Source organism: Stegostoma tigrinum, unplaced genomic scaffold, assembly GCF_030684315.1.
Source record: "Stegostoma tigrinum isolate sSteTig4 unplaced genomic scaffold, sSteTig4.hap1 scaffold_93, whole genome shotgun sequence".
In the NCBI taxonomy this organism is placed as follows: Eukaryota; Metazoa; Chordata; class Chondrichthyes; order Orectolobiformes; family Stegostomatidae; genus Stegostoma; species Stegostoma tigrinum.
In genome coordinates, this window is record NW_026728818.1 from 1,379,596 (window position 1) to 1,392,420 (window position 12,825).

At 47.8% G+C, this 12,825-nt stretch overlaps 1 protein-coding gene across 2 annotated transcripts in view; it reads right to left on the reverse strand.

The window, feature by feature from the left end:
• The window catches only part of LOC132209431 (utrophin-like), a 29,302-nt gene extending 16,945 nt beyond the window's left edge, over window positions 1–12,357 (reverse strand). Inside the window, exon 1 of one of the 2 annotated variants that reach the window (XM_059644503.1) lies at window positions 11,781–12,357. In XM_059644503.1, coding sequence (XP_059500486.1) covers window positions 11,781–12,106 — 326 coding nt within the window. In that variant the 5' untranslated portion in view covers window positions 12,107–12,357. The remainder of the gene's footprint in view (window positions 1–11,780) is intronic. The other variant, XM_059644504.1, reaches the window with a different exon arrangement.
• Window positions 12,358–12,825: the final 468 nt, after the last annotated feature.

The following is a 12,825-nucleotide window of genomic DNA, read 5'->3' on the forward strand; positions in this document are numbered from 1 at the left end:
TCCAATCAAATTGTTGCTTCCGAGATGATTATAAACCCGATCTCTTATAACCCTTTCCAAAACTTTTCCTGCAACAGACGTAAGGCTCACTGGCTGTAATTGCCTGGCTCATCTCTACTGCCCTTCTTGAACAAGGGCACAACATTTGCAATCCTCCAGTCCTCTGGTGTTCAACCTGCAGACAATGAGGACTCAAAGATCAAAGCCAAGGGCTCCGCCACCTCCTCCCGAGCTTTCCAGAGAATTCTCGGAAAAATCCTCTCAGGCCCAGGGGATTTATCGAGCTTCACACCTTCTGGAATTGATAACATCTCCTCCTTACTAACCTGAATCCTTTCAAGTCTAATAGGACGTATCTCAGTCGTCTCGACGATATTCTCCTCTTCCTCAGTGAAAACAGATGAGAAATATTCATTTAGCACCTCTCCGATCTCTACCCGGTCCACACACAACTTCCCACTTCTGTCTTTGATTGGCCCTATTCCTACCCCAGTCATCCTTATATTCCTCACATACCTTGAGAAAACTTTACGGATCTCCTTTATTCTACCTACGAATGACTGCTCAGGACCCCTCCTTGCTCTTCTTAACTCTCTCTTTAAATCCTTCCTTGCTCATCTGTAACTCTCCATCGCATCAACTGATCCATCTCATCTCAACATCACATAAGCCTCGCTCTTCTGCTTAACGCGAGATACAATTTCTTTCGTAAACCACGGTTCCCCTACCTTATCACTGACCCCTGCCTGACAGGGACGTACCTATCAAGGACACGCAATATCTGTTACTTCAACCAGCTCCCCATTTCGATTGTCCCCATCCCCTGCATTTTGCTACCCCATTCTTTGCCTCCTAAGTCTTGCCCAATTATAATTGCCTTCCCCCATCTCTAAGTCTTGCCCTGTGGCATGTTCCTCTCCCACTCCATCGCTAAACTAAACGTAACCGAATTATGGTCACTCTCTCCAAAGTGCTCATCGACCACGAAATCAAACACCTGGCCTGGTTCACTGTCAAGTACCAGATCCAGCGTGGCCTCCCCTCTTGTCGGCCCTTCGACGTACCGTGTCGGGAAACGCTCCTGCGTGCATTGGACGAAAACTCATCCATCCAACGTACGAGAGTTACAGCATTTCCAGTCAATGCTTAGGAAGTTAAAGTCTCCCATAATGACGACCCTGTTCCTTTCACTCCTGCCCAGAATCGTTTTGCCAATCCTCTCCTTCAGATCCCTGGAACTTTGCAGAGGCCTATTAAAAAACTCCCAACAGTGTGGCCTCCCCTCTCCTGTTTCTGGCATCAGCCCATCCCACCTCAGTAGACCAGTCCTCCTCAAAAGTTTTTTCAGCCTCCGTTACACTGTCCTCGACAAACAAAGCCACACCTCCCCCTCTTTTCCCACCTTACCTGATCTTACTCAAAGATCTGAACCCTGGAACCTGCAACATCCATTCCTGACCCTGCTCTATCCATGTCTCCGTAATGGCCACAACATCGAAGCCCCAGGTACCTATCCATGCTGCAAGCTCACCTCGCTTATTCCGGATACTCCTGGCAGTCAAGTAGACACACTTCAATTCAGCTTGCTGTTTGCCAGCACACTCCTGTGACACTGAGATCCTGTCCATGTCCTATCTATTCTCTTTCTCCTGTGTACTGAAACTACACCACAGTTTCCCATCCCCTTGCTAAGCTAGTTTAAACCCACCCGAATGGCACTAGCCAATTTCCCACCCAGGATATTAGTGCCCCTCTGGTTCAAGTGGATACCGTCCTGTTTGTACAGGTCCCACCTTCCCCAGAATGAGCCCCAATTGTCCATGTACCTGAAGCCCTCCCACCTGCAGCCACGTGTTCAGCTGAAATCTCTCCCTGTTCTTTGCCTCGCTATCACTTGGCACGGGTAACAAACCAGAGATAACCACTCCGTTTGTTTGAGCTCTCAGCTTCCAGCGGAGCTCCCTGAAATCCTGCCTGACGTCCCTATCCCTCTTTCTACCTATGTCGTTGGTACCTATGTGGACCATGGCTTGGGGCTGGTCACCCTCTCCCTTCAGGACCCCAAAGACACTATCCGAGACAACACGGACCCTAGCACCTGGAGGCAACGCACCAATCGTGAGTCTCTTCGGTTCCAAACAAGCCTTCTATCTGTCCCTCTAACTATTCAGTCCCCAATGACTAACACTCTCCTCCTATACCCCCTTCCCTTCGTTGCAAGAGCAACAGACTCTGTGCCAGAGACCTGCACCCCAGTCAGTATTGAGGTAATGCCTCATCGTAAGGAGGTCAGAATTGACGGAGTGGCAGATATTTAGAGGGTCAGTACTGAGGCAGTGCACAACCGTCAGAGGGTCAGTACTTAAGGAGAACCCCATTATCAGAAGGTCAACACAAATGGAGAGTCACATCGTCAATGGTTCAATCCTGAGGAACACTTCATTGTCATAGGGTCAGTCCTGAGGCAGTGATTCATTGTCAGAGGGTCAGTATTAAGGTTTAGAATTGAGGGAGTGCTATCTGATTATGTCACTCTGTCAATGAGGCACTGCCTCAGGAATGAGCCTCTGACAATGAGGCACTTTCTCAGTTCTGAATCTCTGACAAGGAAGCATTCCCTCAGTGCAAACCCTCTGTATGGACCCCATGTCAATGAGGCACTCGCTGAGTACTGACCCTCTGACAAAGTTCCAATAGCTTACTACTGACCTTCTAATCATGTGCCCCCTACCCCATTTCTAAATCTGTTACATTGAGGGCACTGCCTCAGAACTGACACACTGGCTATAAGGCAGTCCGTAAAGACTGACCCGCTGATCATGAGGCTGTCCCTCAGTTAATGACCCTCTAAATATGAGGCACTCCCGTAATTCTGACCGTCAGGAGCTACCTCAATGTTGACTCACTGATATGGAGGCACTGCCTCAGAATTGACATGCTGACGATGGGGCACTTGCTCAGGACAGACCCTCTGATAGAGCTGCAGGTTTGATGTTCGAGCAGTGATGCACCACGAGCAGGTCAGTATTAAGGGAGTGCCACACAGTCAGTGGACCAATATTAGGGGAGTGCCACACTGTCAGAGGATCACTCTTAATGGAGTGCTGCACTTGTGGTGAGTGAGTACTGAGGCAGTGCAGCACTGCAAAGGGTCAGTAATGAGAGAAAGCTCCATTTTCAGAGGGTGAGCACAGAGGAAGTGCTTAATCAGAGAGTTATTTCAGAGAGAGTGCTGTATTGTCAGAGTTTCGCACTGAGGGAGTATCACACAATCAGAGGTCCAATATTAAGGAAACAATGCACTGTTGGAGGGTTGATATAAAGGGAGGGCTGCACTGTCAGAGGGTTAATGATGTGGGAGTGCTGAAATATCACAGAATCAGTCCTGAGAAGTGCTGCACATTCAGAGAGTTAGTGCTGAGGGAGTGGTCTAATGTGAAAAGATTGATATCAAGGGGCACTGCTGAAGGATCAGGAGTGCAATACTGTCAGAAAAACAATATTGAGGGAGTTCTGCTGTGTCAGTGGGTCAATATTACAGGATTGCTACACGATCCACGTATCAATGTCAGACGGTCAGTCCTGAGGGAGTGCTGCACTGTTGGAGGGCCAATATTGAGTGTGCGCGACACTCAAGAGGATCATTTTGTTGGACTTGTGCACTGTCAGAAGTTCAATTGTAAGCAAGTGCCACACTGGTAGCGGGTTAATATTATGGGAGTGCTGCACTGTCAGACGGTTAAAGATGAGGGAAAGCTCATCATCTGACAGGGCATCACTCCCTTCAGACGAACCCTCAGGCGGTGCAGCACTCCAACAAGTTAGTTTCAGAGGCATGTTGTCCCATCAAATTGACCGTCTGAGACAGGAGCATGCACTTAATATCGACCCTCTCACAATGCTGCACTGCGTTAATATAGGCCCTCTGGCAGGGCGGCTCCCTTTCAGGACACACCTTCCAACACCACAGCACTCTCCCATCATTGACCCTCTGACAGTGCAGTACTCTCTTAATATTGAATGTGTCACACTGCACAACTCCATTAAAATTGACCCAAGCAATCCATGAATATTTGCCCACTGACAGTGCAGCTCTTCCTCAGTTCTGACTCTCTGACAGTGCAGCACTCCCCGAAATACTGTCAGAGGGTCAATACTGAAAGAATGCTGCACTGTCAGAGTCAGCTCCCTGCAGTCCTATCAGATGTTCAGTATTAAAGGTATGCCGCATTGGGAGTGCGTGAGCGTCAGCGAATTCTGCACTGCAAGAGGGTCAACAATGAGGAAGAACTGCAATGTCAATGTAACAGGGTCAGAACCGAGTGCCTCACAATCAGAGGGTCACGACTGAGGTCAGAATTGAGACAGTTATGCAGGATTAGAGTGTCACTGCTGTGGTCGAGTAGCACTCAGAGGGTCAGTACCGAGGGAAAGCTTCATTGTCAATGGATCACTTCTGAGGCTGTGCTACTTTGTCGGAGGGCCATACGAATGCAGTGCCTCATTGTAATGGGATAAGAATTGAGGGAATCGCACAGTCGGAGGATCAGTACTGAGGTCCTGCAGCACTATCAGCAGAGGGTCACTACTGATGGAGTGCCTTATTGTTAGAGGGTCCGTGCTGAGGGAGTGCATCATTGTCAAAGGATCAAATTGAGATGATGCCTCATTTTAATATGGTCAGTTTGAGGTAGTGCAACACTGTCAGGGGGCCAGGAGTACTGAGGAAGTGCTGAAAATCCCCATGATTAAGGGAAGACCCTCATGTTTAAAATGTCAAAACAGAGAGAGGGCATAATGGCCAGAGGGTCAGTTCTGAGTTTGTACCTTGTTGCCAGGCGGCTAGTTATGACGGAGTACCGAATCTCTGGGAGTGACTAATCTGTCAGAGAGTCAGGACTGAGGGACTGCTGACCGTCTCTCAGTGCTGTAATTCCCCAGCACTGAACCGCTGGCACACTCTTACTGTTGACCCTCTGAGAGGGCAGTTTCCCTTCGTACTGACTCCCCTCAGTGTAGCACTCCCTCATTGCTAACCCAACTCTGTGTAGCATACCATTAATATTGACCCTCTGACAGTGCAGTGCTCTGTGATGACTCACTGTTCTGACAGTGCAGTTCTCCCTCAGTAGTGACACTCTGACAGTGCAGCACTTGCTAAAAATTGGCCTTCCGACAGTGTGGAGCTCACTCATTGATGACACTGACAATGCAGCACTCCCTCAGTACTTACTCTACAACACTTCAGCACGTGCTCATCATTGACCCTCTGACAGTATTGCAGTCACTTAATATTGAGCCTCAGTCCTGGAGCACTGTCTGAAGATTGACCTCCTGACAGTGAAGCTCTCCCTTAATATTGACCCTCTGAGAGGGTGACTTGCTCTCGGTGCTGACCCTTCAGTGGTGTCGCATGACTTACCACTTTCCCATCACCACCTTATGCTACCGTGCCCCCCCCCCACCACCGCATCAACATCATCTTTCTGAAATTGTTGCATTCCCTGAATTTTAACACTCTGATAATGCAGAATTCCTTCAATATTGACCCAATGAGAACATAGCAGACCCTTCTTATTGATGCTCTGACAGTGCAGTGCTCCCTGAAAACTGGCCCTCCCTCAGTGCAGCACTCCCGTAGTAAAGAGCTCCCCCCCCGGCCTGACCCCTATTCAGTGCTGAGCTGCACTCAGTGCTGAATCCCCCCACCCCGAGTGCTGACCTCCCGTAAGCTGAACCACTACAGTGCTCATTGTTGACCGGCCACTGAGTGCACATCCCCGCTTAGTGCAGCTCTCCCACTGTGCTGACTCCCCCTCAGTGCTAACAACCCACAGTGCAGTACCCCCTCAGTGCTGACCACTTTCAATTCTGACACCGCACTCCTTGTCAAGGAGACAGAATCAAGGCAGTGCGACAGGATTCGAGTGTCAGTGCTGTGGTACAGTAGTACTCTGAGGGTCAGTACACAGGGAAAGATTCATTGTCAATGGGTCAGTTCTGAGGCTGTGCTACTTTGTCAGAGGGCCATACTAATGTGGTGCCTCATTGTGGGGCACATTGTGGGGTTGACACTGAGGGCGGTGTGGGTGAAAAGAATGAGAGAGTGTTGCACTGAGCAGGGACAGCATCCAAAGAGTGCTGCACTGAGCAGGGTCAACACTGAGGGAGTGCTGCACTGAGGTCGGGTTAGCATTGAGAGGTGGTCAGCACTGAGGCAGTGATGGGGTGTTAGCACTGAGGGAGTGCTGCACTGAGGTCGGGTTAGCATGGAGAGGCGGTCAGCACTGAGGCAGTGATGGGGTGTTAGCACTGAGGGAGTGCTGCACTGAGTGGTACTCAGCACTGGGATGGTGTCAGCACTGGGGAAGTGCTCCATGAAGGGGGTTTCAGCAACGAGGGGCGAGTTTGCACCGAGATTCTGATATTCATGGAACAAGAATTCCAATGGTTCCTCCATTCAATCCTGCCAAGACATAAGGGCGAGGTTAGTTGTAACATTTTCAATATTTCACTCAGATTAGTTCAAGGGTCAGAATTTGTTTAAGGTTGAAAGAATTGAATACTCAGTGAGAGAAAGAGAGTGTATGAGAAACAGGGGCTGGCTCCATGCAGGATCAGTGCGGTTAGCTGTGCTGCTGAGGAACTGGCTGAAGGGTCCTGATTCTGTTCGTTCCCAGAAGCTATTTTAAAGCTGAATGAAGTCCAGGAAACAGGAGAAGCCCTAGGAGCCACTGGACAGATCGAAATGGCAAAGTTAGGGCTCAGGACTTGGTGCTGTAAGGTGTTAGGGGTTCACAAATAATTCAGCAAATGAGGAATTGGAACCCCTGATTCATTGCTAGCAAGGCTTTGGGAATTAGACATTAGACATCAAATAGTCTTATTTTGTTAAGTTTTCCAATACAGTTAAGTTATTCCAATTCCTCTTTTCTTTGTTGTATTTTAGCTGCAGTGTTTACTTAATGTAAAGTACTTTGATGAATCAAATTGCATCTGGAACACAGTTCCTCACATTTACCTGCAAAATAAGAAAAAGTTAGGGTCTAAGCTACCTTTGTAATACATTTTGAGGGATTCAGGTCTGATCGATAATTCTTTCTTTGCTCCATATTCCCCAAATTCAAGTATCTCATGGAATTCGGAGCCCATTTTTGAAAAATACAGTGGGAAAGCCGCACCGACACAGACAGCCCCTGAACAAATATAACAGTAGTCCCACACTGTACAGTGATGGTTATGGAGCTCTCCACTGCTCTATGTTCATTTTCTACCCAGTCTTCCTGTATGTAACGTGAGGAATCTCCGACCACAGCTCATTGTTGGAACTTGTTCTGTTCATTGCCCGCAGTGAGACCCCCACCCATTGGGTTGGACACCTTCCCAACTTAACACCACTCTCCCCTATGATCTGCCCCAACGCCACCACTGCTGCGTTGTCTTATTTTATTTTCTAGTACAGTTTTCTTGGCAGGCAGGGTATGTTCATGAAAGAACCAGGTTACCAGCTCACTTTATGAAGAAAGTGCTTCCTGACATTCTCCTTTGAATGGCCTGACATGAAGATTATCCCAATGTTGGTCAGAGGTTGGTGGGAAAACCACATGACGGCTTGTGATTTGAAATAAACCTGTTACACCATAACCTGGTGTCATGTAACTTCTGACTTTCTCCACTCCAGCCCAACACTGGCACCTCCTCCTCATGGTGTACTTCATGAAGGTGGTGCCCGCTCTAACATGGGGAGAGTTGCTGCCAATTTGTGCAAAGCAAGATGCCACAAACAGCAATGTGGCAATGAGCTGAGAATCAATCACTTTACTGAGTTTAATTGATATAAAGACAGAGATTGTGAGGTGGGTCACAAATGCCCCATTAGTGAAGGAAACCTGCTGTTTTATCCTGGTCTGTGTGTATACATGATTACAGTCTCAAACACTGATGTGGTTAATTCTTAACTACGCTCTGAACTCCTCTCTCTGTTTGTGTCCGGTCAGTGGCTCAGGAAAAAAGCCACCCACCATCTTTTCAAGGGGCAATGAGGGAGGGGCAATGAATGTCGACACTGAAAATAAATGGAGTGCATCGCTTCTCAATATACATCAGAGCATCAACCCAAAACTATAGCACAGTAATTAATGGCTGTATTTACAGGGAGAGACTCCAATAAATGGTCAGCAAGTTTGGTCATTGCTGGAACGTGTTGAGTGTTTTCCTAACTGCAATCCTCATCTTGCTATGTGCGTGAAAGTGTGAATGCTTCATTCAATTTTGCTTGAAATATTGGCTCCCATTTTTCTTCCTTCAGTTAGTGACTGCTCCTTTGGGGCTAGACACCAGACACTTCTGTATGTGGCCCCCATGTCCCTCTGATCCAGAGTGGGCCTTCCATTGTTGTGTGTCCACATGAGAAACCATGGTTTGTTTTGATCTGGAATATGTAGCTTGTTTGGGAAGTGAAAGCACATTTCAACAGAACGTCCAGACATGTAACTGTATCTGTGCTGCACTGACTCCCTCATTTACAATAACCACACTGTGATATTGTGTTATAGCAGGAGGAAGACAGCGGCTGAGGAGGCAGCTGCAAAGACCAATGAGAATGCACCGACCGACAGTCAACTCTCTGTGAGACACCAGGTACAGAAGCAGTTTGCACTCACTCCAAAGCTTTACGCTCAGCGTTTAGTCAGTGAGACATGTTGCAATTTACAAATCCAAGACCTTTCTCCCCACCACCATCACCATTTTGAAGGTGCCCAGTGATGTGACTGTGCACAGGGACGAGGACACAGAATATGCACAGATCAGATTCTGTCCAAACTGTGAGAGAAACAGTAAGAGGGATGTTAGAGAGTGCCGCACTGTTGGAGGGTCAGGGCTGAGGGAGCGCCGCACTGTCAGAGGGTCAGAGCTGAGGGAGAGCTGCACTGTCGGAGGGTCAGAGCTGAGGGAGTGCTGCACTGTCAGAGGGTCAGTGCTGAGGGAGTGCTGCACTGTCAGAGGTCAGAACCGAGGCAGTCCCATCATCTCGGAGGGTCAGTCCTGAGGGAATGCCACGCTTTCATTGGGTCAGTTCTGAGGGAGTGCTGCACTGTTGAAAGGTCAGTACTGAGGGACTGCTGCACTGTTGAAAGGTCAGGACTGAGAGAGTGCTGCACACTTGGAGGGGCAGTAATGAGGGTGCTGACCCCATTCTGAGTAAGGGTCATGGACTCAAAATGTAAGCCGCTTTCTTTTCCCAGAGCCTCTCAGACTCGCTGAGTTTTGAGCAATTTCTTTTATTGTTTCAGAATTACAGCATCTCCAGTTCTTTATTTTATTGTTCATAAGTTTGGTGTCAACTGTTTATTGTGTTGCTGCTGTGGAATCTTTCTGTGCATGATCCACAGCTGCACGTCCTACACTATAGCATTGAATACACTTCTAAAAGATGCTGGCTCTGAAGGTGTTTGGAATGTACCATTTGAGTCAAGAAGAGAACTCAAATCCAAATTTGATACACAAACTATGACACTGTAACTCAAGGGTGAGAAAGGTTAGAGACTCGAAAGTGGAGAGAGAAATGACACGCGGTATGACAGACAGATACAGGGAGAGGGGAGGTGTGGGTGGAAAAAGTTAAATTCACTGAACTGTGTATAACACTCATGAGGCTGCGCAGCAAGTTCCCCCAAATGTGCCAGCAAATTGTGAGAATATCTTCATTTCCATTCCTTTAACAGAACTCTGCAGTGTCGAAGATGCCATTTTTCAGATGGCACATTAAGCTGCACCGTCTGCCCTCTGGGAGGGTGATAAAAGACCCATGGCCATGATTTGAAAGAGAAGCAGGGAGCAGTTCTCCTCAGTGTCTGGGGCCTTCCGCTATCTCCGTCAGACAAAACAGCCATTAAAAATGTGATGTTAGTTATTCTAATACTGTTGTCGGGAGATTTGCTGTGTGCAAATTCACTGCTATACTTCCTACATTACATCAATGACTACAGTTCAATAAATGAAGCCCTTCAGTGACTTGGAGTATTTGTGATGTTCAGTCTCTGTGAACAATGAGCTTCAGTTTTCAAGGTAAGAAAGAGAAGGGTGAACCCTGATTAAACCCCTGATCCTCGACTGACTCTTATGAGGTTGTGCAATAATTTAAACCTATCCACGCCAGTAAATGGTGTGAGAACATCTCCTGTTTCAATTTCTCTGAGGGGATCATAGGATAACTTGGTGGTTACTGACCATCAGAACACAACTCGGGACACCACTAGAGTTGGGGAGACACCAGCTCCCCGGGCTGTCTTTGCTCGTGCAGTGGGAGGAGATGCTAGACACCAAAACGGAAATAAAGACCTTCTCTACGACAATATCATCTTCTCAAAGCTGCCCAGCAGAGACGGGGCTGTGCACAGGGACAAGGACACAGAACATGCAGAGACACAGGGAGAGCAAGTGCGTATTCTGTAGGTGACTCAGGATGTATTGTAACCTTAACAAGTCAAACAGTGTTTTAGATTAGTTTATAATTCAAGATTATTCCAACTGTCTTCCTGGAAAAGTACAGTCCCTACAACATTGGGCTGATACTAATACACTCACTCAGAAGTGACCCTCCAGCAAAGCAGCCCTGCCTCAGAACTGACCCTGTGACAATGAGCTACTCCATCAGCAGTGAATCTGTAATCACGTGGCACTCCCTCAATTCTGAAAACATTACACTGAGGCACTCCTACAAAGGCCTCTTCGTTTTAGGGATTATTTACAGTCATCCCTGTGTTTTACAGGTTATTGAAAGGGGTCACTGTTTTCAGGTTTATTTTCACCCTCCAATCTTGCAGCACTCCCTCAATTCAGGCGTGTAGCAGTAATGTCTCCAGACTGAATCTCGAAAAGTGTTGCAAACCCTCAATTCTGATCTGCTCAAAATGAGCCACTGACTGAGTATTGGCCTTCTGACAAAAAGTCACTTATTCAGAACTGGCCTTCTGACAATGTGACACTCGTCCACATCTGACCCTCCAGCAATGAGGTACTGCCTCAGATCCGCTGACAGTAAAGCACTGCCCCCTCAGTTCTGACCCTCTGACAGAGCTGCAATACTTCAGGACTGAACTTCTAATCATCTTGTACTCCATCAACTCTGAATCCAATGCACTGAGGTACTGACTCAGTATTTACAGTCTGCTCCTAATGCACCCTCAGAATTGACCCTAAGGCAATGTGACCCTGCCTCAGAACCAACTCTGTGACAATGAGGCACTTACTCAGCGCTGAATCTCTAATTGTGTAGCACTCCCTCAGTTTTTAGGCACTCCTTCCAGACTGGCACACTCTCAAGGCTGATCCTGCAGCAATGAGGAATTGCCTGACAACACAGCCACGAACAACAAGGCCCTCTTTAGGACAGTGTCTGATAACGAGGCACTCACTTGGTTCTGAGCCTCTGACAATGAAGCACTTGCTCAAGTCTGACCACATTAAAATGAGGCACCCTCAAACTGATCTGAAACACCTCAGTTTCGACCTTCTGATGGCTCTGAAGTGCCTCAGTTTATATCCTCTGACCGGTCTTTTAATTCTGACACAATTACAGTGAAGGTCAGCCTCCGTGCTGACACTCCCTCTGACAGTGTTGCACACCCTGAGCATCACTGACAGTTTCAGCATTCCCTTCATATGGACCAACTCACAATGCAGCACTCCCCTAACATTATTATTTATATTGACGATCTGACAGTACAGCCCACCTCAGTGCTGACCCTCCGACAGCGCAGCATTCCCTCATTACTCACCCTTTGATACTGTAGCCCACCTTTGGTAATGACACTCTGACAGTGTCACACTCCCTTACTATCGGCCCTTCAACAGTGCAGCACTCCCTCAATGATGACACCGTAACGATGCAGGATTCCCTCAGTCCTGGCTCTGCAACAGTCAAGCATTCAATCAACACTGACCCTCTGTTAGTGCAGTATACCCCTAATATTGATCCTGTGACAGTGCAGCACTCCCTTAATATTGGCCTTCCGACAGAGTGGCACTTTCTTGACGAAGGCACTCTGACAAAACAGTTTTCCCTCATTGCTGATGCTCTGGCAGTGCAGCATTCTGTCATCATTGGCACCTTGCCAGTGGAGCTACATGCTTCTTATTGACCCTCCACAGTGCAGCACTGCCTCTCTACTGACTCTACAACATTAATATTGATCCCCGAACGGGAGGTTCTCTTTCATACCCACCCCCACAAAGAGAAGCCCTCCCTCATCTTTCACCCTCTGACAGTGCAGCACTCCCTTAATATTAACCCGCTGCCAGTGTGGCACTCCGTTACAGTGCAGAACTCCAACAAAGTGATCATCTGAGTGTCGCGCACACACTCAATATTGACCCTACAACAGCGTAGCCCTCCCTCAGAACTGACCGTCTGACATCGATACACTGATAGTGTCACAATTCTGTAATATCGACCCCCACCGACGCAGCAGAACTCTCTCAATATTGGCCTTCGGACAGTACTGCGCTACTGATCCTTCGGCGGTGCCTCTTGATATCAATCCTCTGACATTATAGCACTCCCTCAGTACTAACTCTCTGAACGTGCAGCACTCTCTCAGGTCTGATTCTGCGCTATTTCAGCACTCCCACGTCATTAACCCTCTGACAGTGCAGCACTCCATTCATATTATATTGTATTTATCAACCCTCCAACAGTGCACTATTTCCTTAATATTGGACCTCTGTTTGGACAAGCTGACAGCATCTCATGTTCTTTATCGACAGAGAGTCAGTTCTGTGGCAGTACCTCATTGTAATGGGTCAGAGTGGGTCTAATCAGTC